The sequence below is a fragment of the Impatiens glandulifera genome, chromosome 3 (assembly GCF_907164915.1).
Source record: "Impatiens glandulifera chromosome 3, dImpGla2.1, whole genome shotgun sequence".
Lineage (NCBI taxonomy): Eukaryota > Viridiplantae > Streptophyta > Magnoliopsida > Ericales > Balsaminaceae > Impatiens > Impatiens glandulifera.
The window spans coordinates 11,853,051-11,880,149 of NC_061864.1; the positions used below are offsets into that span (position 1 = coordinate 11,853,051).

General features: G+C 33.0%; 4 protein-coding genes across 5 annotated transcripts; 2 read left to right on the forward strand and 2 right to left on the reverse strand.

Moving 5' to 3' along the window:
* Positions 1-700: 700 nt before the first annotated feature.
* Positions 701-3,446, reverse strand: LOC124929725. Its single transcript, XM_047470119.1, has 5 exons — positions 2,755-3,446; positions 2,424-2,631; positions 2,219-2,348; positions 1,958-2,123; positions 701-1,088 (listed from the first exon to the last, which is right to left on the reverse strand). Exons 1-5 carry the CDS (start codon positions 3,444-3,446, stop codon positions 701-703), a joined length of 1,584 nt encoding a protein of 527 aa, XP_047326075.1.
* Positions 3,447-4,277: 831 nt separating this feature from the next.
* Positions 4,278-7,468, reverse strand: LOC124931483 (putative E3 ubiquitin-protein ligase RF298). 2 transcript variants are annotated; one of them, XM_047471961.1, is made up of 3 exons: positions 7,288-7,468; positions 5,248-6,872; positions 4,278-5,018 (listed from the first exon to the last, which is right to left on the reverse strand). In XM_047471961.1, exons 2-3 carry the CDS (start codon positions 6,850-6,852, stop codon positions 4,467-4,469), a joined length of 2,157 nt encoding a protein of 718 aa, XP_047327917.1. In that variant the 5' UTR covers positions 6,853-6,872; positions 7,288-7,468; the 3' UTR covers positions 4,278-4,466. The 2 variants fall into 2 exon arrangements, with proteins under 2 accessions (XP_047327917.1, XP_047327916.1); XM_047471960.1 differs by having other exon boundaries at positions 7,283-7,468.
* Positions 7,469-14,274: 6,806 nt separating this feature from the next.
* LOC124932631 (methyl-CpG-binding domain-containing protein 4) lies at positions 14,275-15,381 on the forward strand. Its single transcript, XM_047473288.1, has 2 exons — positions 14,275-14,414; positions 14,657-15,381. Exons 1-2 carry the CDS (start codon positions 14,385-14,387, stop codon positions 15,128-15,130), a joined length of 504 nt encoding a protein of 167 aa, XP_047329244.1. The 5' UTR covers positions 14,275-14,384; the 3' UTR covers positions 15,131-15,381.
* A 5,596-nt stretch (positions 15,382-20,977) lies between these two features.
* On the forward strand, positions 20,978-21,701 carry LOC124928765 (methyl-CpG-binding domain-containing protein 1-like). The gene is made up of 2 exons (XM_047469013.1): positions 20,978-21,038; positions 21,270-21,701. The coding sequence occupies exons 1-2, from the start codon at positions 21,012-21,014 to the stop codon at positions 21,510-21,512; spliced, it is 270 nt and encodes an 89-aa protein (XP_047324969.1). The 5' UTR covers positions 20,978-21,011; the 3' UTR covers positions 21,513-21,701.
* Positions 21,702-27,099: the final 5,398 nt, after the last annotated feature.

Sequence of the window (27,099 nt, forward strand, 5' to 3'; positions counted from 1 at the left end):
AACCATGAGGTTTTCTTATTGTTCATCTTGTTCATCTGGTTCATATTGGTTATTCATCTTTTCGATGATGATATTTGTAGATGATGCTTTGAATCGGTTCCGTTTCAGGGAAGATTCGTGTGATCTCGCGAAGCGGCACAGTGGTCACGCGAAGGCCGATCGCGTTACGCGAAACGACACGGTGGTCACGTGAAGTGAGACTGTGGTCACACGAAGCGGCACAATGGTCATGCGAAACGGCACGGTCGTCACGCGAAGGCTCATCGAGTTACGCGAAGTGGCACTGTCGTCACGTGAAAGCCATTGGGTTACGCAAATCGGCACGTTCGTCACGCGAAGGTCCATCCCTTGTAGCGAAGGGCCATCCCTTGGACGTTTTTGTTTTACCTTATGACTCGGATTTTGTTAGAAGTTTTCGTTGTTCAATGTTCTTTGCATTCTTTTGATATTCTAAGATTGCCTAGAAAAACAACTGTTTAAGGTGATTAATAATACACGTGTTTCAGCATAACCCTAAACCTATCCAAATTAATGTCATTAAATACTAAATAAACTCTAGTCTCAACCATAATTAGGAACTTAACTGATAAGGCAAGACAAACAAATAGGCGAATATGAGTAGATGACAGATTTTTTAATCAAACAAAACAAAAAAACATTCTTCATTCAACTGAAAAACAATAGAATCGAATTTGGTGTTTTACACAAATCTAAGTACAACTCTGTGCTGCTTCGCATAACGACCGTGCCGCTTCGCGTAACGCGATGTGCCTTCGCGTGACCACTGCGCCGCTTCGCATGACCACATTACCGCTTCGCGTGACCACCGTGCCGCTTCGCGTGACCACCGTGTAGCTTCGGCATGACCACCGTGTCGCTTCACGTAACGCAATGGACCTTCGCATGACGACCGTGCCGTTTCGCGTGACCACCGTGCCGCTTCGCGTGACCACCGTGTCCTTCGCGTGACCATTGTGCCGCTTCGCATGACTAACATGCCGCTTCGCGTGACGACCGTGCCGCTTCGCGTAACGCAATGGGCTTTCGCGTGACCACCGTGCCGCTTTGCGATATCACACGAATCTTTCCTAAAACGGAACCAATTCAGAGCATCATCTACAAATATCATCATCGAAAAGATGAACAACCAATATGAACAAGATGAACAACAAATATAAACCGGATGAACAATAAGAACAACCTCATGGTTTATGGTTTGAAGATGAACATAATAGAAATAAGAACATAAATCGATCCAATCACCTGATATTAGAACGAGTTTTCGCCGTCGATCTGTATGATTTGTTCGTTTAGGGTTCCGCCGTTATGCCGTCGCGAGAGAGAAAGAAGAGAGAGAAAGGAAAATAATGAAATGAAAAAAAATTAAGTATTTATATAAAAATATTTTCCCTTTGTGCGCGAAAATGTATTTTCGTCAAAAAAAAAATATAAAGTGGTAACCAGCGCATTTAAAATTATGCGGTGATCACGGATGCAAAAAAAGACAATCTTTAGGGTCATTTCGTAAAATTTCCCCGAGAGAGAGCGTGATCTATACTAAAGTTGGCGCTCAAGCAAAACAAAAAAGGTGAAATTACTCCTTAAATACCTAATTTCTTCAATCTAATTTACTCTCGGTATAATATTTACTTCATTTTCACCATTTATTTCTTACCGCCGCCTATCTCAATTTTTTTCCTTATAGATTTGTCCTTGATTCAAGATATAATATCATTAATCCATTAACTTCACAACATAACATTTGTGAGTTATCTTTGAAATATAAAAAGTTCATGCATTTTTTTCAGAGTTATCTATGGAAAGAAAATAAATATTCTAACTTTAGTATAAAATTTCATCCCAATCTATCTACACTTTTTTCTCAAGTGAGGAACTTGACATCTTTATGATTTTCTTGCGTTTCACGTGTATGTTCTTCTTATTTGATTCCTCTAACCTTATGCCGCCGTCTAATCTTTCTATGTCTACCTTCACAATGTGATGATCAGAAGTCCCTTTCGACGAAAATACCGAATACGACCCCGGGACAAATTTGTAGGGCAAATCGGGCGAGGCTAGTATGTAGTCTACCCGGGTTCCATACTTGCACGTTCCTTGTACACCTACATTGTAACACATAACCCATTAAATTAGAGAAAACTCAAGGCATGTCACAAACATAAAAAAAAAAATCAATTTGAATTTCAATACACCTTACTTTGGCCTTTCGCGATCATCACAACAGATTCACATTCTCCCGAGAAGTCCTTGGCATCAGAATACTGTTTTCCTCTCATCAATCTCATCACATCAGTTTTCGGCGTTGGTTTACCAATCTCCTCATAGAACTATCAATCACAAGTTAATTCAAGAAAAATATTAAAACCGATATTTAATTTGTTAACTTCTTATATTTGTATTACCTTCGAGATGTCTGACCATCTTTCTAATGAGTAATCGGTTTCGTTAAGCGAGTTTAGTCCCCCGGCTAAGATATGGGGGCCGTCATTGGATTGGATAATCGCATTTATTTGTTTCATCCTCCATTTCTCATCCAAATGATCAAGGTGGGTACACTGAAAATTCAATTCGCCCACACAAGGAACATCTATTGTAGCCTTGAGGACATTTCTGTAATTCCACAATATTTATTTAAAGATTCCATCTTTATAAAAAGAAAAAAGAAGGGTCGATTATAATTTAAAGATTCAATCTTTTCAAGAAATGATTAGTGGGTTATAAAGAAAAGTGAACCTGAAATCAGAGTCATCAAATATCTTTACAACTTTCGATCTCTTAATCTTCCATCTTGACAAGATTGCATTTCCATATTCAGGAGCCCAGCTCTCAGCAAACACGAAATTCATTCCCAAAGCAGCTGCCAAGTCTGACAATGGCTTCATCCCCTTCTCTTCCTCCGCTCTAACATCTTGCAGAGCAAGAACATCAATATCCAACTCTCTCAACACTTCAACAATGCTTTTACTGCTGTTTGATCTGTAATTGGCCAAGCTACGGGAGTGTCTCAATAGTTGTTGTTGTTTATATTCCCCGGAAGCGAACCTCAAGGATATTTCGTTGTCAGGAAGATTGATCGAAACCCGAAGCTTTGACTTCTGCTGATTGGGATGCAGGGGAGATTGTTTAAGTATGCTCTTCGGCCGATTGTTGTCAGATTTAGCTCGGTTGAGATTGGAGAAGTCGGGTTGATTGTTTTGTTTCTGTATAATCCTATGAGTAAAAATAGGTGCCATGGAGAAGAGAGCTGCGTTGAAGGTGGCCAAACGAACATGGAACTTAAGTGGGGGGGATTCATTTGGAAAAGAAAGGTTCTGGTCAGGTTTCCTAATTGTTTTGATGAGGATTTTGGGTTTTGGTCGGCGGCGGATCTGCCAACGGAGTTTGGAGCAAAACCGCCGGAGCTTTCTGTGGAAGATCAGAAACATGACAGTCGACAAGCTGCTCTCTTGTCTGTCTGTATGTCTGTCTCTGATATATAGATATAGAGAAAGACCTTCAAAAGTTCAACTGCCCCCAAAGAAGAGAAGGATGGTGGTGGGGGGTCAAGATTGGATCTTTAAAAATAATATTGAAACTCTGTTTTTTCATATTAAACAGTATATTATATGAACACTTAATATACATGAGAAGATTACTGCTTAGACTTTTCCTGGAGATTCGAGTCTGGGTAACAAATGAATAATTCTATAAGGTCTAGCTCAGCACAAGACTTTATATATTTTTTATTTTTATTGAAGTGGGATTAGGTTTTGATTTTTATAATATGAATTTATGAAGTAACACTTGAAAACAATTAGAATTACTGTATATTAAGTAGTATATAAAACAAGTAGTTGGTGGAAAGGCCACGTCACCTAAAACCCGGCGTATCAAACTCCCATGCACCACCCCAACGTCATTTAGTGGGTCCTTTGTAGAAAAGACTATATAGTGAATCATGAGAAGATTTAAGGCTAGTTTGATTTGTTTACAAATAATAATATATATGAATAAGCTGAATCAATCTAGTGCTAAGAATATATCAGATAGATGACTCCATAAGAAGGTTTGGAAATACAACATGTTTTATGAAGGATCCGACTAAGTTAGAGACAATGTCAAATGTAACATGTTTTCTCCTGAAATAGGATTTTGTTGGCACCTGAAAATAGGATCTCAGGTGCACTAAAATTTTTCTGTAAAAGATCTTTTATCATAATAAAAAAAAAAACAGCATAAGCTTAATAGAAAAACAGCAAAGTTAAAGGTAGTAGTAATAATCATACAGAAGTCTGTCTGTCTATAATCAAAACTCATGTTTATTAATTTTTCTAAACCTTTTTAGTTTCTTTCAGGAAGGTATACAAGAAATTATGAAAATAATGTAAAAGTAACATAAGAACCATAATGTTCCTACAATGAAACCCATGTGATTATTATAATAGCTAGTTGCTGGTGGCTTAAGCTTAAACATATTTGACAAGTATCCTTCCCTCAATGTCAGCTCTGCAAGAGGGACAAAAGTTCATCCCTGTCTTGTGCAGTTCATTGCAATATCTGCAAAGAACTTGGTGTGCACATGGAAGAAAAACAACCTCCATTTCATATGTAAGGCACATTACACATTCCCTTCCTTCTCCTTCTTCTTCTTCCTCGGTCTCCTTTTTTATATTTTCTGCAAAATTTCCACGAAATACTTCCAACCTCTTCTTGTCACTGCTGCTGCCACCACTTTGAAAAGGTGCGCCATCACCATCACCACCGCCAGTAAATGTTCCAAAACCACTCCTTCTAAGGGCTGCTAATTCAGAACATTCAGATTCAAATTTCATTTCAGATATCCTACGCTCCAGATCTTTTATAACGGACTTGTGCTTCTGCAGCCCATCTTCCGCCCTTCTTTTAATCCGCTCCTCCTCTTCTAAGCCCCAAGCTTCTAGACTCTCTTTCTCTTTTCTTACAGTCTTAGCCTGCTTCAACCGCATTTCTTTTGCCTTTTGTTCCTCTTTATACAATACCTGAAGATAAAAGAACAAAACCATTCACCAAATCTATCAAATAAGATAATTTCAGTAAGCCCTTGTTCCTGTATTTAATCTCAAATAACTATCCTCTATTTCTATTCACTGTATTTCTACACCCAACACCCATAATGTGTTCTTTACCCAAGTAAAGTTATTTGAAAATAACACACTTGTAATCCAAATAACCCAAGTTCGAACAAGGCCTAAAGAAAGAAAAACTTACCTCAAAGCGGTTGCAAATGCTTTTCACCTTCTCAACCTTTTGCTTCATCTCACTTACCTTGCTCAATCCTTCATCCTTCTCCTCAACCAGAAAACACTTCTCTTTCGGCCATGATTGAATTTTCTTCTGTAAAACCTGCTCCTTCAACAGAGCTTCCTCCAATTTATCAGCAGCCTCTTGAGCTTCCTTCCTTTTCAACTCCAGTTCCTTTCTTAAATCCGAATTATTTTCCTCCAGCCTTCGCACAGTGGTGCTAGCCATATCCACTTGTCCGCTAGCATTAGCCAAAGCATTCTCCATTTCTGAAAGTCGTTTCACTGTGTTATCTTCTAATGATTGCTTATCTTTCGTGAACTTATCAGTGTCATCTCTCTCTTGCCTCAAAGCCTTAAGTTCAGAACTGTCCTTGCTTAGCCTCCAGGTAGCCTGCATTACCTTTTCCATTGCCCATTCGGACCAACCTTTGATGTCTTTCTGCAACGATTGTAGGTGCGGGACAAGAGTAATGACCACTTCGTCCCTGGGGTTTTGTGGGCTATAGCGTTTTGAAGACTCGTCGTAAGGAATGCCAGCATAATAATCAACGACAGCCTTATCAACGTTCTCAGCCATCAGATTCGTCTCCAAGGATTTATTAGTATTAGTATTATTGTTATATCGAGAGACTTTCTTGCTCAATGCAGTTTTCAACCTCATCGAACTGTTCTTCATGCTTGAAATAGAAGATTCGGATGAAGACTTGGGTTTTCTTTCGCAAACCAAGGTAGTGATCTTAGCTCTTATCGCCACCTTTGAAGTATGACCCTTATTGCCCTTCTCAACATGAAGCTTCTGCCTAAGAATATCCCTCTTCGAATGGTTACCCGATTGCGACCTTCTACCACAAGACAACTTCACGTCAATCTCACCTGAAACTCCAAATGATGACGATTTGGATGAAACCGCCACCTTCTGTAAACACATACGGCAGTTTTTACATCCAACCGAAATATCTTCTTCATGAGGAATAGAAGGTTTTGAGACCTGGGATACATTAGTAAAATTAGAGTTATGGCTGTCTGACGTTGAGCAGGCATTGGTGAGATTTAAGTCGAATATCAACAAAAGCCACATAGCTTCTGATATACTTGTGGAAGGTTTAACCTCCGTAAGAACATTTATCATCTCGAGCAATATGTACTCAGCCATGTTCTCTAGGTTATCGAATTCCATGGATCCCGAGGCCTTCTTCCCTTTCTTCAGATAAATCGTGGCGCTCTCAATGATTTCTGCAATGAAATCCTTACCACCAGCATAGGAAAAGCCACTCTTTAAGACAGCAAATTCGGCCATCTCTTTTGTGTAGTTGAGATCCATAATCTTCCGAATCGCGGTTTGAAAACCCTCGGTTAACTCACGTATCAATAACTCTTCCAGCTGGGATGCTATAGGGTCATTCCAGCCAGGCAGCATTGATCCATCTTCTTCTTCTTCATTTTCTTCTTCAGCACAATCGATAGAACTCTGAAGCCTATCAGATGATGATACCGCCAATGAAGAAGCTTCAGCAGCTAAGAACTTTCTTTTGTTCCTCGCTATAGAATCATCTCTCTCCCCGATGGCCATTGGTTAAAGTATTTTCTTTTCTACAGACAAAGATAATTTTAATTAAAACACAAACCCTACTGATTTGATCCTAGAGTACCAATTTAATCAATTGATGTTGACATTAGAGTCTTATCTGAAATTCAAAACCCAACTGAGAATTTAATTAAGAAATCTTCTCGGAAACATCTATCTATCATACCCTTGAGGAGAATAGAAAAAAAACATAAATCAAGCAGAACCCACAGTTTAATATGTCTGCATGGACAAGAAAGGCATATCTAAGCTACACGAGCAATGAAAAATCTAGAGGAAAACCCATAAAGGGTAGGATAATCAAGAATCAAACATAAGTCAGTTCATTCTAAAGTCGGTGCAGATAGAATCTGAAGCAGATTTAAATGATAAATTAGCAAGAAAAACCCAATTGAGATACTGAAGAAGAACTTACAGTACCAATGTATCTTTAAAACGGTAGTCTCCGGCCTCTATTCTTGACTCTGGTGGAGAAACAAACGTCAGCGAAAGCGGGGCGGGAGCTCTCTCTCTGTCTCTATGTCTCTCTCTCTCTCTAATACACACAAAGACAGTCTCTTTGGTGAGCTATTACAGACTCTTGCTATGAAGAAAGGCGCAGTTTTTGTGAATTGGGACGCTCTCTATTCTGCTCTATTTATGAAGGCCTGTAACCAGCTTCACCCCCAATTTGTTTACCATGGTTAGGGTCCATCAAGAATCTCAAACTGTAATCTTTCTTACAGATTACAAAGTACTAACTTTATCAACAAGGCCCAGAAGATTAGATTATTATTTGACATAATGTAAATTAAATAGAAAAGTAAAAAAAATAATTAAAAAATATAGATAGATAGACATATAGATATATAAAATATATTTTTTATTATACATTAAATTATTATTTTTTTCTTTTTTCTTTTTTCAAATTGTCACAAAATAAATAAATGTAGAATACCCATTATAGAATTGAGGACTTTTTCTTTAGGTACATGTATTTTAATAAAATCTATGGTAACAATATCATTTCCTAGTTCATATAGCCGTTACGAATAATATATATATTTAACTATACTAATTTCGATGGGTTGATGGTCAAAATTTTGTTATAAAACGAAAATTATATATATATATTTCTTATTATAAAAAATTATGGCTCATGATTAATTAAAATTAATTATTATTATTATTATTTATTATATATATATATATATATATATATTTGCTTATTATAAAAAATTATGGCTCATGATTAATTAAAATTAATTATCATTATTTATTGTTTTAGAATTCATTATGGTCAAATGAGATTAATAAAAATAGTTATGTGGGCTTGTGAAATTAAATAGATAAACATAGAATGTTTTTTTATCCTTATTTGATTATTTATAAATTATATTACTATTTTTTTTAGAGTTTGATGGATATTTTTCTTTCTATTTAGTTTATTAACTTTATTTGATTAGAAATTATAAAACATTTTTTTAAGAATTTGTAATAATTTTGCTTCCCGCCGTTTAAATGTTTATTGTTTGGGTTCCTATTGTTTAAGCGCGAAAAAGAAACCATAACGGGCAATTTTTTTAAATAATTTGAGTATCATAACTTTAAATAAAAAGTGAACTAACGACAAATAAATGATGTCGTAAATAACGATAAACAACCATATAAAGAAGATGAGATCATTGTACAAAGTATGTTGAGAAATGTGAATGTTCATTATACATAATGCATATGATTTTTTTTTATTAGATTTACTCTTCGAATTTAAATCCAATCACCAAGTTTGGTGGTAGATGAACTCAATAATGCAAAGTAAATCAAAGATGATAGTTACCCGATCACTCTTTATATTCTACATGATAATCTTAATCATCTTAGATTTATTGATCACAAATATAATTAGAGAATATAATTAGTCAAATACAACAAAAATACAAGTTGTCATTATATCTTAAAATAATATTGGGATGATATTTCATGTTGAAGATATAAAGTGTGACCAATTATATGTACAAATTGTATGAATTTAAGAGTTGGATTTGAGATGATCTAATTATTAGAATTTGATTAAATTCAATCATTTTTATGCCAGAATTTACTAGTCTTGTCGAACGAGCCCTAAGAAGAAATCCGAACGGATTTCGGTTGACCTAGGCCCATTAAAGAAATTTTCGAAATATATTAATGGGTGACCAAATGTCCTCTAGGCCTAGTAAGGAGATTACGAGAGCATGTTGACGGTGCTTATTAAGGAGATTTCGGGAACATGCTAACAGTGACCTAATGTCCTCTAGGCCCATTAAAGAGATTTTGAGAACATGTTGACGGGTGACCTAATGTCCTCTATGCCCGTTAAGGAAATTTTGATTGACGGGTGACCTAATGTCCTCTAGGCCTATTAAGGAGATTTCGGGAACATGTTGACAGGTGGCCTAATGTCCTCTAAGCCCATTTAAGGAATTTTCGGGAACATGTTGATAGGTGACCTAATGTCCTCTAGGCCCAATAAGGAGATTGTAGGAGCATGTTGACGGGTGCTCATTAAGGAGATTTTGGGAACATGTTAACGGTGACCTAATGTCCTCTAGGCCCATTAAAGAGATTTTGAGAACATGTTGACGGGTGACCTAATGTCCTCTATGCCCGTTAAGGAGATTTCGATTGATGGGTGACCTAATGTCCTCTAGGCCTATTAAGGAGATTTCGGGAACATGTTGATGAGTGACCTAATGTCCTCTAAGTCCATTTAAGGAGTTTTCGAAAACATGTTGACGGGTGACCTAATGTCCTCTCGGCCCAATAAAGAGATTACAGGAGCATGTTGACGGGTGCTCATTAAGGAGATTTTGAGAACATGTTAACGGTGACCTAATGTCCTCTAGGCCCATTAAAGAGATTTTGAGAACATGTTGACAGATGACCTAATGTCCTTTAGGCCCATTAAAGAGATTTTGAGAACATGTTGACGGGTGACCTAATGTCCTCTATGTCCGTTAAGGAGATTTCGATTGACGGGTGACCTAATGTCCTCTAAGGAGATTTCGGGAACATGTTGACGGGTGACCTAATGTCCTCTAAGCCCATTTAAGGAGATTTCGGGAACATGTTATCGGGTGACCTAATGTCCTCTAGGCCCATTAAAGAGATTTCGGGTTTTTTTACTTAAATTCTTTAAATAGAGCTCATGCATAAAACTCTAAACGCGCAGCCGCATTCTAAGAGCACTACATAATTTTAGACTTTTAGTAGTGACCCCACCAAGACGATTGCTCTGGCCGTTGACAGTGGCGGCAATGTCACCTCGCGTCGATCGCGGTCACTTATCAACGCAATTGAGTCACTAAAATGTGGCAAGTGTTATCAATCAATTGCCTTGTTTTAATATTTGGATATCCATCAATAGATCTGCCTCACTATCTCAAAGTGATATTGTTTGGTAAGATCATAATTTCTTGCAAATTCAAAATTGAGCCTAACAAATGTTTGTATAATATCTTCAATTTCAGCAATAGACATTTAGTAGTTCCATAAATACCAAAAGAATTAATCCCATAATAATAACCAACCAAAATTTAAATCTTGCAATGGATAATTAGGGTAGGGAGCCTTTATTAATTTACTATTATTGTTTATTTATTAATTATGTTTAGTAATATAATTTTGTATTATAGTTAAAGTTAAAATATATTATTATTTTATATTTCTAGAAAAAGAAATAAAAAATAAAAATAAAAAATAAAGTAAAAATAAAAAATAAAAAATAAAAATAAAAAATAAAAATAAAATAAGATAATTATGGTTGGTAGATGGTAGAACTTTGTCTATCTGTTAATTTAATTCACATTAAAGTTATAGTAATTTTCTATATAATAAAAAGAAGAAAGTTCTAGTAATCCAGAAACTCAAGTCAACAATGGTAATCTAAATCTTCTTTGTAATCTTGTAATATATTACAGTTGAGGTTTGTTTGATTTATTTATAGTATAACATAATATAGTACAAGTTATTTTATAATTGTTTCAAATAAAAACTTTATTCATATGTGATATAAATATATAGTTAGCCCTAAATACATTTTTTTTTATTTTATAAATCTCAGTTTATACTTTTTTTTATTATTATACCCATTTATTATTATATAGTAAAATATAGGATTTTATAGATAATATTGTTATTATTAAAATGATTAAATAAATAAGTTGATGTCATCACTTTAATTTGAAAGTTTAAAATAATATTTTTATATTTATAAAATATATATAATTTATATTTTACAAGCAATCCAAACAGACTGGACCTTAACCATGGTTAAGAATTGAGGCAAATTTGGTCACCCCACTTTGTTATATATAGAGAATAGAGAGCATTTCATTTCCCAAACGGAGTTGCTTCAGATCAACATTTTTCTGTAAGTTCCTCTTGAGTTTCTGAATTGATTTCTGTTTGATTCTTGATTTTTCTTTCATCATCTTAATAGATCTAGATATGTTTTTTTTTTTTCTTTTTTTCTAAAAGCAAACTTGTTAAACTATGGATTCTGCTTGATTTGTTCTTAAGTTTTTTTCCCTCAAAAGGAATAGATAGATTTCTTAAGTTCTCAGTTGGGTTTTGGTTTGTTTGTTTGTTTGATTAAAATGATCTTTTGTCTCTAGAAAACAGAAAAGAAAAACTTGGAGCAATGGCTTATGGTGATGTTGTTCCTCCTCCTCCTGCTGCTGCTGATGTTCCTGTTCCTGTTCCTGTTCCTGCTGTTTCAGCGGTGGTAACATCAATGGGATGGGATGATCCAATTGCATCGCGTCTGGAAGAATCATTGTTACTTGATATATCCAAGAGTTTCCAAAACGCGATTATTAGGATTATGGAACTCAACTACACAAAAGAAGAGGCAGAGGTTTCTGTATTGAAGAGTGAACTTTCTTATGGTGGTTGTAAGGACTTGGTTACAGAAATCTTTGAAAGTGCTTTGATCTTTCTGAATGAAGGGAAGAAGGATATGAGATCCATTGAATTCGATGATCTAGAAGACAAAGCAGAATACATATTGTTGGAGATGCTAAATGTGCTTACAGATGTTAAACCTTCTATAAGTATATCAGAAGCTATGTGGCTTTTGTTGATATTCGACTTAAATCTTTCGAATGCCTGCTCAACTTCAGAAAACTTTGAACCTAATCTTACCAATGCAGAAGCAGCCTAGCTAGTAGAAAAGAGGATGGAAAGAAGGAAGGATCAGGAATGATAAAATAACTAGCTAGCTAGACTCAATGTTCAATGATATTAAATATCTTAACTATGTTCTTCTATTAAATTTTAATGTAACTTAATGCTTCAAGTTTCCATCATTGCATAGTAAATGATTCAATAATAAAGAAGTACTGTAATTCATTAGGAGGTACTTATGAAGAAGATGAACTTCAATCTAATTGTAAACACAAATTAGGTAATGAATGTGAGACCTCCTATAGAAATTCATCAAGGCATAATCATAAATGTGTAAGAAATTGATTACCTACCAAAAAAATATAAAATAATAACGAGCTGCAAAGTTTAATGAATTGCTTCTGTTTATGTTAATTGATCATATATGTTTGATAACATTCAACTTATTCACAGTTATTTGGTAAAATGTATTTGGTAGTATTATAAGAAAGAAAAACAGAGAAAATAAGTGAAAAATTACTTGGATTAAGTTGCTATTCTTAATTACTTAAGTTATTGTAACAATATTTGCGACAAAGGAACAAAATAGCTCAATATGAAAATATGAATGAAAGGGTTGAATACTATAGATTTAAATTATTATTTTAAATTATATTTACAATATCAAATTAAATAGAATCAAAATAACACAATAGTACATTGTACAAATATGAATTAAAGATTTGAATACTATAGAAAATAATATATTTACAATGTCAAAATGGGTTAGTTTGATCAAATTAGCTTGAACTTATGTTATTTATTTGCAGCATTCAACTTATTATTTGTAATTATTTGATAAAATTTATTATTGTGGTATTATATCTAGAGAAAAAAAATAACAGCCAAAAATTACTTGACCGATTTTATTTAGTTTATTCATTATTCTCATTTATTTAAATTATTGTATAACAATTTATTTATAATCGTGACTATTTGCAAATAAATAAATAAAATCAAACTATGAAAAAAAACACATGAAGGGAAGGGTTGAATAATAAAAAAATTGAAAATAAATTATTATTTTAACTTATTTTATTTTATATATTAAAATAAATATACTAAAGATCAATATAAATATTTTATTTATATTATAAACTATTTTATTTCAAATACATTTTTATTTGTTGATAAAAATATTATTTTTGATATCTATAATAAAAATATAAATTACACTTCTATCGTCGAGAACTAAACAGTACTGATATCAAAAGGTTTAGATCTAGCCGGTTATTTCTTGATGACGTTCATGTCAAAAGAGATGTTACGTGAAGTAAATATCTATTTAAAACCGTCCACAATAACTTTTGACTTTTAGAAGTAAAAATGATTTAAATATAGACAATGACGTCACAATGTTAATTGGTTGATTTTTTAATAATGTTGACCCGAAAAAGAAGTTGTTAGGCACACTTGACCTAGATATAGTTAGCGAAAACCCTCTCTTTGACAACCGATTTTTGCATGAACATAACTTATTATGGTTGGCTCATAATTTTTTTTATCTACTATGTTTGTCTATTTCTTTTTATTATAGTTTTTATTTCCTTAGAAATTTATATTATAATTTATTCTTTTTACCACTTGAAATTATTTTAAACTTATTACAATTTATATCCTAACTTGTTTCGAAATAGATTTATTAACTTATTTTTATTACATTTTTTGCAAGTGCAAATGTTATTTATGAAATATCTTTATCAATTCACCAAAAATTTAATACAATATCTTAACATTTCAAAAGAAAAATAATACAAATATTTAACGTTATATTTAGTGAATGCATGATTAGTTTGGGTGAATCTCCTCAATTTATACAATATTTATAAAATAATATTACTTTTTTATATTAACATTTATTTTAAATATTTTATATATAATAAATAATTAAAACAAACAAACTTATTTACAAAATATAAAAAATGAATAAATATATTTATAATATTATGAAAATATAAATTTTAACCAACTGATTAATTAAAGGTTAAAAGTTTTATTAAATAATTAAAAATCTCGAGTAGATTCTCAAGTAATCTAAAGTTTGAAGTGGGGAAGACCATAAAAATAGGGATATAGATTACAACAATAAAAATAAAAAATAAAAAATAAAAAATAAAAAAAATGTATGAGATTAATTCCTATTTTTTTTTAAAGGAAAATTAAAATAATAACATATTTATGCAATTCCAAAAAATCATTAAAGATTTCATTGTTTTGATTTCATTTAGATTTTTTATTTTTTTTTCAAATAACCTTAGATCAAACAGAAATTGCTTTTCTCTGTTTTTATTAGTGTGTGTGAGAGAGAGTTTTCACATCTTGCTGGTTCAGAGATGGCGGCGGAGCAGTCGACAATAACCAAAGTACGATTTGTATAATTTCATTGTTTTATTTCTGGCAAAAAAAACCCATATTCAATCGCCGATTGAGTGTGGATTTGAAGATTACGATTTCCGATTCTTAGTTTCATGGTTGTTGAATTAGGGATTGTGATGATTCTTGATTTTGAATTGTTGTGTTAAAAGCATGTTGAAACTGCGTTTGTCTTGTGAATGGAATGCATTCTATTAGGTCAAGTGGATAATGAAGCTTTTTTTGTTGATAGAAACGTCGTCGAGGTGAAGCTATTCATGCAGCGCAATGTGGGGAATGCTTTAAATGGAGAGTGATTACTACCCGTGAGGAGTTTGAAGATATAAGGAGCAAATTGATAGAGGACCCATTTGTGTGCAGTAAAAAGAAAGGGGGAAGTTCTTGTGAAGATCCAGGTGATATAGAGTATGATTCTAGCAGAATCTGGGCAATTGAGAAGCCAGGGTTACCTAAGACACCGGTTGGATTTAAGAATGAGTTAATCATAAGAAACAATTTGTCAAAGTTTGATTCTTATTTTATTACTCCTACTGGGGAGAAGTTGAAAGGCCCATCTGGAATAGCTTCATATCTGAAACAACATCCTGAATTTGATGACAGATTATCTGTTTCCAACTTCAACTTTACAAACCCAAAGATTATGGCTGATACTCTTTCTGATATTTCTCCAAAGAAGAAGAAAAAGATTATCATCCCAAGAGACTAATGAAGACAGCAGTAATAATTGTGATTCTGTGACAGTTCTAACTTTTTTGATTACCAAGTTTTAAGTTTGAATTTTTTTGATTCACAGTTATCTTATTTTGAATGTGAGTTATCTGTGGATAAATTACTTTCCCCTACTTATATCATCATCATCTAAGTTGACAGTATTATTCTTACTATGCTTTAAAATATACTTCATGTATTTCTACTCTCATCTCAAAGTTGGGGTGGTATTTCTATTCAAATATCTAGTCAATTACAGAAATTCCTTCTTGGTTGAGTCTGCTAATAGTACTAATACACTTTTCTTTATGTCAATAATTTACATATATGAATGAGAATCTCATTCATTCTCATTCAGTCTTGTTAGATTACACTATTAAAACCAGTCTATGTCTCGTTATGGTGGCAAACTACTCTATGATCCGATGATCTCTTATTGATCTATAATAATTGACTCTCACTGAAATCGGTTGATGTTACAATAGTGTTTGTCAATGCAAGCATCTATCACCTCTTATTTGGGATTTTGTCAAAAGGTATTCTCATCATATATACTATGATGTTGATGGGGAAGTTTATCCCGATAATCGTTGTTATACTAAATACAAATGTATTTTCGTTTATTGGAACTCAATGAAACAATAAATGGTTACTCGGTTGATCGGGTAGAGTATTGATTCTGAATTTGTGTTTTCATACATGCCACGCCACGACATAACTTTTTTTTTTTGTTAGAATAATTACTTGATGAATAACAAGTTCTTGCAACTTAATCACTAGTACTACTAAGGGAGAAAAAAACAGTTAACCAAAACTATAATGATATGTTGACTTAGTGATTTTGGTTTCTTAAGTGTGTCTTTTTATTAAGTTTAAAATTAAGAATAATGCACGGTTGGCACATCACAATCGACGACACGATCAACACGGTTGACACGACACGGTCGTCACGAACGGCACGATCGTCAGAAAAGCTTTGGAGATACGATAGGCACGATCGACATAGTTGGCACATCACAATCGACGGCACAATCAACACGGTTGACACAACACAATCGACGGAACGATCGTCTCGAACGACACAATTCGCAAAAATGACACGATTGACATAGCCACAATATCCCCTATTTCACAAGCGCTACTAGGGTTTCAATCGTACAGATCGCGCTTCGTTGTATTCGCAGCGGCACAGTCAATACCGCACAATCGAAGTCAAGATCGGCACAAACGACACGATCGACACGATCGACAGTGTCGCGGAAACCCTGGTTGGATCATTTACAAGAGTCGCTAGGGTTTCAACCGTTCTAATCGTGCATCGCGATAAATGTCTTTGTTTGAATCCGTCTGCTTTTGCCATTTCGAATCAGGAAACATGAAAGCTTCTGCAATAGAGAATCTTTCTTCTTTGTCAACCTTTGGCTCAAGCCTGACCAATTCTCTTAAACAGGCACCTGAGGTATCAAATTCCTGCTCCACTCACCCAAAGAAAGTTCAGGATACAGATAACCAACAGGAAGGAAATAGAGGCACATACCCCATTACGTCTCATAAAAACAAAGACACTCTGGTTAAAGAAGGAAATGATGACACTCCTGAATTCGTGAGCAAAAACATAAATGTCAACTCTGGAAAAGCTCTAGATATGCCTTCTTCCACTATAACATTCGATAATTCTGTTAAGATAAATGTCAACGGAGATAAAAACAAAAATGAAATACATACTGATTGTTCAAATAAACAAATCAAATGAACTTGTTGCTGATTTTTTTGGAATCAGAATCAATCCGATAAAACTGGTAAGTCACAGAGGAAAAAAGGAAAGCAAAATAAAACAGAGACGACCAATAAGAAGAAGGAAATTATAGAGAAACAAAAGAAAAATAGTGCTAGTCTGGAAGAAATCAGTGTTGTAAACAAATGTCAGAATAATGCAATAAACAAGAAAACAGGGGAAACCGAAGAGAAGGCAAATGGAGGATTGGTTTTAATGAGAAGACAAACCTCAAAGGGCTGAGAAACCAAAATTTAAGGATGCTGATGCAAGCTAAGAATGGAGAAATGATTCTCAACAAAAAATGGCTCAGTAAATCACTATTCAAGTAAACCTGCACTATCTCCAAGATTGGAACCTTCTAAAAAAAGAGGAGTATGACATTATTGTTAGCTGTTCCGTCAACACAATGAAAGAGTTGGCAAAATGTACCAAGACAAAGGTTTATACTCTGAAGAAGAACCCAAATTGTCAGGTTGATTAAGTCTGGAAGAAGAATCCAGACACAAAGCAGGGTCAAAACTTAGCAAAAGAGAGTAAAAACAAAGTCCCAAAAAATGGACAGATTTTCCTGGGTGCGTTCAAATCAAAGGTGGAAAAACTCGAAAATCCCTTTGAGTTCAAGCTACCATCAGACGTGGAAGAAAAATGCGTTCGATCATGAAAATAGGTGATAGTGGGTAATTATATTGAAAAAGAATCTGTCACTTTTAATGCCACCAGGGAAGAACTAATGAAGCAATGGGGGAAAAATGTCTAATAAAAGTCGCCTCTAACGGTCATGGCATGTATTTCCTGAAATTCAATCAAGAGGCTAATCTTGAGAAAATTTTAGAGTTAGGACATACATGTGAGGAAAAATGCATGAAGCTCGAAAAATGAAAGGAGGGTACGAGCTATGGCAATATTCCAAAAGAAATAATGCAAATCTGGTTCAAGTTGCGAAATATCCCTCCCCATATGTATAACGCGGAAGCCTTAAGTCATTTCGCTATCTTCTAGGAAACCCGCTATACATGGACAAAATCACTAAGGAAAATGAAAATCTCACATATGCTAGGATGAGCGTTAAAGTTCAACCCAGAAGCGTTCTCACCAACGAAATTACAGTGGTGGATCGAAAGGGAAATGCTACCAAGATGGGCATACACTATGAATGGCGACCATACAAATGCGTGAACTACAATATCTTTAAACATTCTATAATGAGATGCCCTAAAGTAATGATCAACCAGAAAGTAAACCAGGAACAACAAATGCAGAATAGAGAAGCCAAGCAACAAAAAGTTTCTAGTACAAATGAAACAGTTGTGAAAAAATAAGCAGCAAAAGAAAGCAATGCCAAAAGGAAAGATGTTCAAATTTTGGATGAAGGAACAAAAGAAAATCAAACTCAAGAAGAGGGAAGTAAGAAAGGAAATGAAATTGATAATACAGGGGATTCAGAAGAAGATAAACCTAAATGTGTAAGGAAGAAGAAGATGCAGAAGATGAAAGCAAAGATACAACAGAGGAGAAGGAAACTAAGGTTGTTAATCCTCAAACACGGAAAACTGAAGTAGAGAAAAGTAGTGACAAAAACTTTGAAATCCTGAAAAAAAAAATACATTTTACTCTGTTAGTACGAATTCATATAGAGGAAGATTAAACAATAAGAGCAGACAGACATCATCATCACATCATCATCTGCTTCAATTCAATCTCCCTTAATGAAGAACGCGAGAAGATTGGGACGTGGAAGAAAGCAATATGATCAAAAGGCGGATATGGAGACAATATAGGTTGTGATATCTAGATTGTAGTCTTTATTCATTTTAATCTGTGTTTTGTAATGTGATTTGACTTCAGAAACTTTTGAGTCTTTTGATTGTCATCTTACAATCAAAACTAGGATTTGTCTAGTTTTGATTATTGACCTCTCCTACTTTTGGGCTTTTTAATTAAATGGTGTTAAACCATTTTCTAAAAAAAAAATGAGAATAATGATTATTTTTTTTATTTACACTAGTTTTGAATATTTAAAAAATAACATCCCTGATATGTTAATAAAGAGTATTTCTTAAAATTTAATTTATATTTATACTTATCGATTTATATAAATTAAATATTTATTTATTTTAAATGTTACTATAAGATGAATAAAAGTTAAATGAGGGTAATTTCTTTGAATATGAAGGAATCCTTATTGAGAATACCTTTTCCTTATTTTTGTTTTTTCATTACATGTCATATTTTTTCATTATAATTTTACACAATTTTTTTTTATTTTTAATATACATGAACTTTTAAAAAAAAAAAAAATATACAAGACAATAAAATACATTTTTTTTTTAAATTGAAACCAAAATTGTACTTATGTTTGAATTTATCTCATGATTTCAGTGCAAGGGCACTACGTCATTTAAGTTGATAAAATGTTTAACTTAAAAATAAATAAAACTTAAGTTTATAAATAATTTTAATTTTACATAAAAATAAGTTAATTCATATTTTTTCTTTTTAAAATTTTATTCAAATAAATAAATTAATATAACTAATTATAAATATATGTATATCATAGTGTTATTTACTTATTATTATTTTTTAATTAATTATATATACATATATTTAAATAATAGAAATATAAAACTACTTAATTATATATAAATAATATTATTCTTATAAAATATTTTAAGTAAACTTTCAATTTATTGCACAACAATTTTAAAATAAATTATCTAGGAAATGATTGAGTTGAATAAAATGTAGAGATTCATCTTTTCTACCATATCAGGTTTAAAATATAATTTGCTTTGAGAAAAAAAAAATGTGTAATTGTTACTAGCTGTATCCTCCTATCAAACATATTAGGATAGGAAGTCTTATATTTCCAATAATAACAAAATATTAACCTATCCTACTAGGGTTTTTCAATAAATGAAATTTTAATATGTTAGGTTAGAGTTAAAATCATCACGATTTGTGTTAAATTGTAATTTTATAAAAGATAAAAAAAAAAAATAGGAGTAAAATATTGAAAATTTGATTTTAATGTTTAATTTTTCATTACTATTAGTTTTATGGTTATTACATTTGAACGTGCATTTAGTAAAAAAAAATTAAAACCGAACTTCTAACAACACTACTATAGATGATATTTTTTTATATAAGAAAATAAGAATCCTATAGCTAGGCTTGTCCATCCAGCCCAAAGGTAGGCCCATCGATTACTTAGAACTTTGACAGACCTAAAACAATTTTTTTTAATAACAAAATATATATATATTCAACTTTAATTAGAAAATATCTCAACTTTAATTAGAAAATGGTAAAATATATGGAGCGGGAATTAATGTGTTTCTAAATTTACATACTCCTAATCCATAAAAGATTTGATAAATACATAATGTTAAAAGATTTAATAATACATAATACATATGGTAATTGCATTTGTGGAAATAATTTGTGTTTGTGGCTCCTTAATATTTTTCAAATTTTCAAAAACAAATATTGAAATTTTAATATTAAAATAGAAATTCATTTTATTACCTCAAAACTTTCATTAAAATTTTGTTTGACTTCTTCTAACATAAAATAGACTCATTTTGCTTATACTTTTAAAAACAGTTCAAATTACTACACAAGAATTGATTTTACTCTTTTAAAATTTAACAATTTATACACAATTTTTTACACATAAATTTTAATTCTTAACTAAAATTACTTTTTTTACATAAAAAGAGAGAAAAAAAAAAAAATCAAATTAACATAGAGAAATAATTCGGGCCAGCTTTACAAGTTTAGTGAGGCAAATCGAGTTTATACATGTCAATGCAGTAAAAAGAACTTGTAAAGCAAGTTGAGGACATAAACGATTTTTCGTCTTTATTTTTTGGCTCCAATTTATAATTTTCTAAAATTTTAAAAAACAAAAATGAAATATTCATTTACACAAATAATAAAATAATTCCTTTTATCATTATCAACATCAAGTTTTTTCTCATTTTATTTATAATTAGTACACCTGTAAATTAATACCCTAGAGAAAATCAATATAAATAGGGACTGATTTCCTCTACTTTGAGATACATTCGAGCTTTGAAATCTATAGTAGCAAGGTTCAGATATGGCGGGTCGGAAGAAAGTTGGCAGAGTTTGTATTCTGTTTTAGTTTATTTACTGTTTTATAAGTAGATTAATGCATTAAGATTGTTTTACATTATATATATAGCTTCCAGAGCTCATGGGTGGGTCATGAAGTATTTTAAAATCTAGATCTATTGTGTTTGGTTAAAGGATATGTGTTTGTAGTTTAAATTCCATATAAATGTGAAAGAAAATAAACAAAAACACAGCCTAATGGTAGATTTCTTTGACTTGGCAGAGCAAAAAATCCAAAAAATCCGAAATCTTTGGTATCGGGTGCATGATATGCAAGAAATGGCGAGAAGTTCCTAACCGCATGGAGTACAGAAAGTTGAGGGATGGATTTTTCTGCAGTAAGATTAGGGGACTTTCTTGCAAAGATCCAAATGTATTTGCTCAAAAGTATTTAGGCATTAAGCAAACTATGGATTGGCCGAGTGATGATGATGAAGAAGAAGAAGTGAGTAGCATTTGTGACTGAAAAATATTTTGTTTTGTGTGGATGTTTGTCTGATTTGTGTTTGTGTTGTTATCATTTTCTTTGTTTTGGTGCTGATGTGATTTTCAAGACACCTCATAATTTCTGGATGGATTAGTTGTGATTGATGTTTTACTTATTATTATGAATCAGACTTTTTGTTATTGGTACTTTCTTTATATTTAATATTATGTATTTTTACAAAGTCTATTCAACAATGAGAGTTTTCAAAATGTGTGTATAGAGTGATTGATAGTATAAACATCAAACTTTCAGTTTTTTTGATATTAAGTGTGTTAGATATGAGAAGAAGATGGAATTAGGGTTTATTATCAATGGGCTGGGCCTAATAGAAATTAATGATGAACAAATTGTAATGTTGTTATTCTCAAGCTAAGAAAGAAGTGTTTTAGAATAGGTTTTCTTATTATTCTTTGGGCCCTTTGGTTGTTGGCCCAAACCTACTTTGCCCTACTAATTAAGTAATGCTAAATTGCTAATTGTAACTTAACTTGTCACTATTTTCATTACATTTTGTGATAAACCTCCCAAAATTTAGCTTGCACTTATATCTCCTAAGCAAAACAAAAGGATTCACTTCACTATTTTCTTGGATCAGAAACCCTATGAGATTTAAGATCTAGAATAGTACGATGTTTATTGGGTTCATCTAGGCATATCTAAGAGATTTAGTTGATGTTGTGTATTGTTTTTGTTGTTGTTTGGTATAAATCAGTTGATTTCTATTGGATGTTGGGGTTTTCTTTCTTTTTGTTGGTTGATGTTTGCTTACTTGGTATAGACCTGTTGCTTCCCTTGTTGAATCATCATTAAGTAGAATATTTCAATATTCGGATTCGTATAGGAGCTAAGTAATGAAAAACTTTATATTAGGAGAAGTTAGGTAGGGATGTCACAAGGGATATTGTCAAAACTAATGACATACCTACTTATTACGAGGCCAAACATCCAATTTGGCTAACTAACAATCCAAAGATCCACACATGAACCAACAACTCTATTCTGCAATCGATTGGTAAAGAATTGGAGTAGTTTGAAACTTCTAAGGAGATTCGAGATCATCTTAGCTGGATTATATACACAAATCTATTCCTGCAAGAAAGTTTCCATTGGGGATGCAGCTTCATAAGCTTTTGACTGGACAACATGAGTATTCAAGAGTGTTAATCTAATATCATGTTGGACCCATACATTTTTAGAAGATTAAGCAATACCTTGCCTCCTCAGACCTCGTGCTCTGTCTGCTCCAACTCAAAATGGCTAGTCCTCGACTAGTGACTCCACACCTGCCTCAATAACCTCATTCTCTAATGGTGTTTGAGACAAGCCATAGGAAAGTCTATTGTTATTGTCGTTGGCAAACTCACAATTTTGTTTCATTGTGAGTTTGAGGGGATGTTAGAATAAGTTTTCTTACTATTGTTTGGGTCATTTTGTTATTGGCCCAAACTGATTTTCCCCACTACTTAAAGTCATACTTGTAACCTAAATTGTCAGTACTTTGAATACATTTTGTGCTAAGCCTTCAAAGCTTAGATTGCACTTATCTCTCTTCTCTATAAGTTCTTCAATGGTTTAAAAGTACCCATAAAATTTCTTGAAAGTTTATTAAAAAAGATTGTTACAACACGGAATGGAATTTAGAGATTTCAAAATAATGAATAATAGATATACTATAGTAACACATGCTTGGAGGTTATACAAAGATAAAGTGTCATTGTAGGAAAAAACTTTGGAAACTATTTATTTCCTAAACGTACCTTTTTAGCAAAGCTAGAAATATGGCGAGATCTTCATGGAAATGGAAAAGTACCTTGGGTACAAAGATGGCTGATAACAGAAAGTAGTGCTTTCAAATGTGTGCGGACAAATTCAAAATGAGATGAAAACAGATAAAAGTTGTATACAATTACTTTCAACCCGACTTACCTTTGGAAAGATAATGTAATGAAGATGATACTGTTGTTGGACCCCATAGTAATTCAGGTGTACTGTTCAATTTGGAGAGAAATGTGAGAGGATGACTGATTTGTTCGACCATACAATAATAATGTCATTTTACTATAAAGATAGGCTATAAAAACAGGCAATCTTACAAATCAGATACAAGCTAATTAAAAAATATAGGGAAATATTTGGAGTATTGAATGTTCACCAAAACTTGGCGTGGAGATCCTTATGTAATGCATTGGTGAAATCTGAAGAAAGCAATCTTCATCAACTTGTGTAAGTCCAAACTTTGGTTTAGAGGAAGAAACAGTGAAACCTGTTCTACTTAAATGTGCCATGGTCAAACAAATATGGAAAAGATGTTATCAGAATAATACTCACCTGACTAATCAAGACATCTCTATGCAGGAATTGTTTCCTGTAAACTTCATGAGAGGAGTACTAAATGAGGATATCATATTAAGATCTGTGCAAATATTCTGTAGCAAATCTAGAAAGCTATAAATAGTAACATTTAAAGGAACACAAATGAACCAACAAAAATCCTACATTTGGTGAATCAAGAAAATCAAGGATTCCTACATGTTAGCTTAAAAGAGGAAACAATGGTAAGAACACAAATGATTTGATGTTCCCATACAAGATGTTGCTAATGTGATAGTACAAGTTGAAGCAACAGTGGTCCAACTTGAAGGAAAAGCTATATTGCAATCATATGCTGTACAAGAAAAGGGCAAAAAATTGATCAAAAGTCTAAAAAAATCAGGACTGATATTCTTATTGCTAAAATTGAAGCTATTAGATTTGCTATAGAAAAGACTAAATACATGAATTTGCAAATTGTACTTGTTTTTTTTTATATATCCTTGCAGTTAAAAATATAAGCAATAAACAATCTTGCACTTCCTGAATAATAACAGCTATATGATATTTTATCGAGAGGCATCAAAAACAGATGGACTAATAGAGGAGGCAATAAAAAACAACACAATGGCTTCCAGAGAAAATGAAAGAAAAGACACTCCCTGCTAACACTAATACCAATATCTAATCAAGAATCAAGGAATAAGAAGTACATCAAATGGAGATCAAGAATCAGGAATGAAAAGGCAAGAAATACCAATACGGAATCAAGACAGTACTGCCCAGATCGGAGAATCAACAGCTATTACAGATTTGGAGAGGAATCAAACTCTCAATCAAGGTCAAGCAGAAACCATCAAAGATTTGGAATCCTGCTCCGAACACGTCAATGATCAAGAGATCTACAAAGATTTGTATCAATATATTGCACTGATAATCGAGCAAACACTAATGAACAAAGGTTAGAAGAATGTAAATACTTGCACCATATTGTGGTAGAGGAAGCCCGTAACCAAGAGAACTAAATTGTCCGTGGTATTGATACAAATCTTTGAGAATCAACAGCATGAAACTATCACAGATTTGGAGAGGAATCAAACCCTCAATTAAGATCAAGCATAAACCATCAAAGATTTGGAAATCCTGCTCCGAACACATCAATGATCAAGAGATCTACAAAGATTTGTATCAATATATTGTACTGATAATCGAGCAAACACTAATGAACAAAGGTTAGAAGAATGTAAATACTTACAATATATTGTGGTAGAGGAAGCCCGTAACCAAGAGAACTAAATTGTCTGTGGTATTGATACAAATCTTTGAGAATCAACAACATGAAACTATCACAGATTTGGAGAGAAATCAAACCCTCAATCAAGGTCAAGAAGAAACCCTCAAAGATTTGGAAATCCTGCTTTGAACACGTCAATGATCAAGAGATCTACAAAGATTTGTATCAATATATTGCACTGATAATCGAGCAAACACTAATGAACAAAGGTTACAATATATTGTGGTAGAGGAAGCCCGTAACCAAGAGAACTAAATTGTCTGTGGTATTGATACAAATCTTTGAGAATCAACAACATGAAACTATCACAGATTTGAAGAGGAATCAAACCCTCAATCAAGGTCAAGCAGAAACCATCAAAGATTTGGAAATCCTGCTTTGAACACATCAATGATCAAGAGATTTACAAAGATTTGTATCAATATATTGCACTGATAATCGAGCAAACACTAATGAACAAAGGTTAGAAGAATGTAAATACTTACAACATATTGTGGTACAGGAAGCCCGTAACCAAGAGAACTAAATTGTGGTAGAAGAATAGAACAGGCGGACAGATAACCCTAGACGAGAAAGGAACTAGGTAGGTCAAATGACTAATACTAAACCTTAATACTTATGCTAACAAAATAGGGTATTAGAACTAACGCCCATTATAAAAACCGTACCATTGACCTAAACGAGTCTTCGTAACCCGGATCATTTAAAAAAAACTAATGCCCGGTTTGGTCTACTTGATATGGTCGCTAGTCTTCTATACTGGCTTGTTACTATTTTTAAGTATAGTAACTTTGAAAAATAAAATAAAAAACTGGCGATGTTTGGTTAAGAGATCTTTTAACTAGTCTTTTCTATTCGTTGTTGTTGCGATATTTATTAAATAAAAGTAAGCAATGTTGAACACTAAGGAAATATTATACATTTATAAAGCATTTGATTTTATTAATTAACATATATATCCAAATCTTGATATTAATTTATACTAGGTAGGAACCGTGCAAGAAAACGAAAGAACAAACGATCTAAATCAAAAACTATTATAAATTCTCCAACAAGAAAACGGGACCATAAACAAAATATACACAAAGTTCAGTCATCAGTGTAAACAAAACCCTGACACTTATATTCTTAGGATTCTTTAAAATAAATCTGCATCAAATTCATATGTGCAAAAGTATACCAAAGTCTATTACTGACTAAAGATGCCAACTTGTCATTGTCATTGACTCGTTCTGATTAGGAAGATCCATGGGCCAAGAATCTCAAACACTTTAGGCCTAATAGTTTTGTTTCAGCTTCTCGCAAATAGGCTTAAAGCCCTTCGAACGAACCTTATCTCTCATAATCAGATGTTTTTGTGCAGGGAAGACAGATCATTGACGCTTCCCTCATCATCAACGAATGCATCGACTCTGTCACTAGAAGAAATGATAGGGGTTGTCTTTGCAAATTGGACGTCGAGAAAGAATTTGATCATGATAATTGGGACTTCCTCCTATTTAAACATGAAAATTAGGGCTTCGGGGAGAAGTGGAGAATATGGATCAAAACATGCATATCGGAACCTAGGTTCTCTATTATTATAAATGGCGAAGTTTGCGGATTTTCTAAAAGCTCGAAGGGACTTAAACAGGGGGTCCTTTATCGCCCCATCTGTTCATGATTGTTATGAAGGTTTATCTAAGCTTTTCGAGAGGGCAACCACCGCGGAGCTCTTCATGGGGATAAATTTGGAAACGATGAGACAGGCCAACTTTATCTCTCACCTTCTTTTCACATACGATACACTTTGTCTTACAGCGCCCACTTCCGACAACCTCCATATTCTTAGGAAGATAATCATTTTTAGGCGTGTTCAGTCCTCAAGATTAAAATAGACAAGTCCGAACATTTTTCATAGGTGACAATACCAACACTCGAGCGTTAGCTGACATTTTGGAGTTCAAAATTGACTCTCTTCCT

Excerpts from the sequence above, each read along its gene's own strand:
- LOC124929725 (XM_047470119.1), bottom strand. The coding sequence starts at position 3,446 with ATGTTTCTGATCTTCCACAGAAAGCTCCGGCGGTTTTGCTCCAAACTC. Across the intron at positions 2,632-2,754 it reads TTTGATGACTCTGATTTCAG|AAATGTCCTCAAGGCTACAA; the intron begins GTTCACTTTTCT and ends GTGGAATTACAG. Across the intron at positions 1,089-1,957 it reads AGATTAGACGGCGGCATAAG|GAAAGATTCGTGTGATATCG; the intron begins GTTAGAGGAATC and ends GTTCCGTTTTAG.
- LOC124931483 (XM_047471961.1), bottom strand. The coding sequence starts at position 6,852 with ATGGCCATCGGGGAGAGAGATGATTCTATAGCGAGGAACAAAAGAAAG. Across the intron at positions 5,019-5,247 it reads GCATTTGCAACCGCTTTGAG|GTATTGTATAAAGAGGAACA; the intron begins GTAAGTTTTTCT and ends TTTTATCTTCAG.
- LOC124932631 (XM_047473288.1), top strand. The coding sequence starts at position 14,385 with ATGGCGGCGGAGCAGTCGACAATAACCAAA. Across the intron at positions 14,415-14,656 it reads AGCAGTCGACAATAACCAAA|AAACGTCGTCGAGGTGAAGC; the intron begins GTACGATTTGTA and ends TTTTGTTGATAG.
- LOC124928765 (XM_047469013.1), top strand. The coding sequence starts at position 21,012 with ATGGCGGGTCGGAAGAAAGTTGGCAGA. Across the intron at positions 21,039-21,269 it reads GTCGGAAGAAAGTTGGCAGA|AGCAAAAAATCCAAAAAATC; the intron begins GTTTGTATTCTG and ends TTGACTTGGCAG.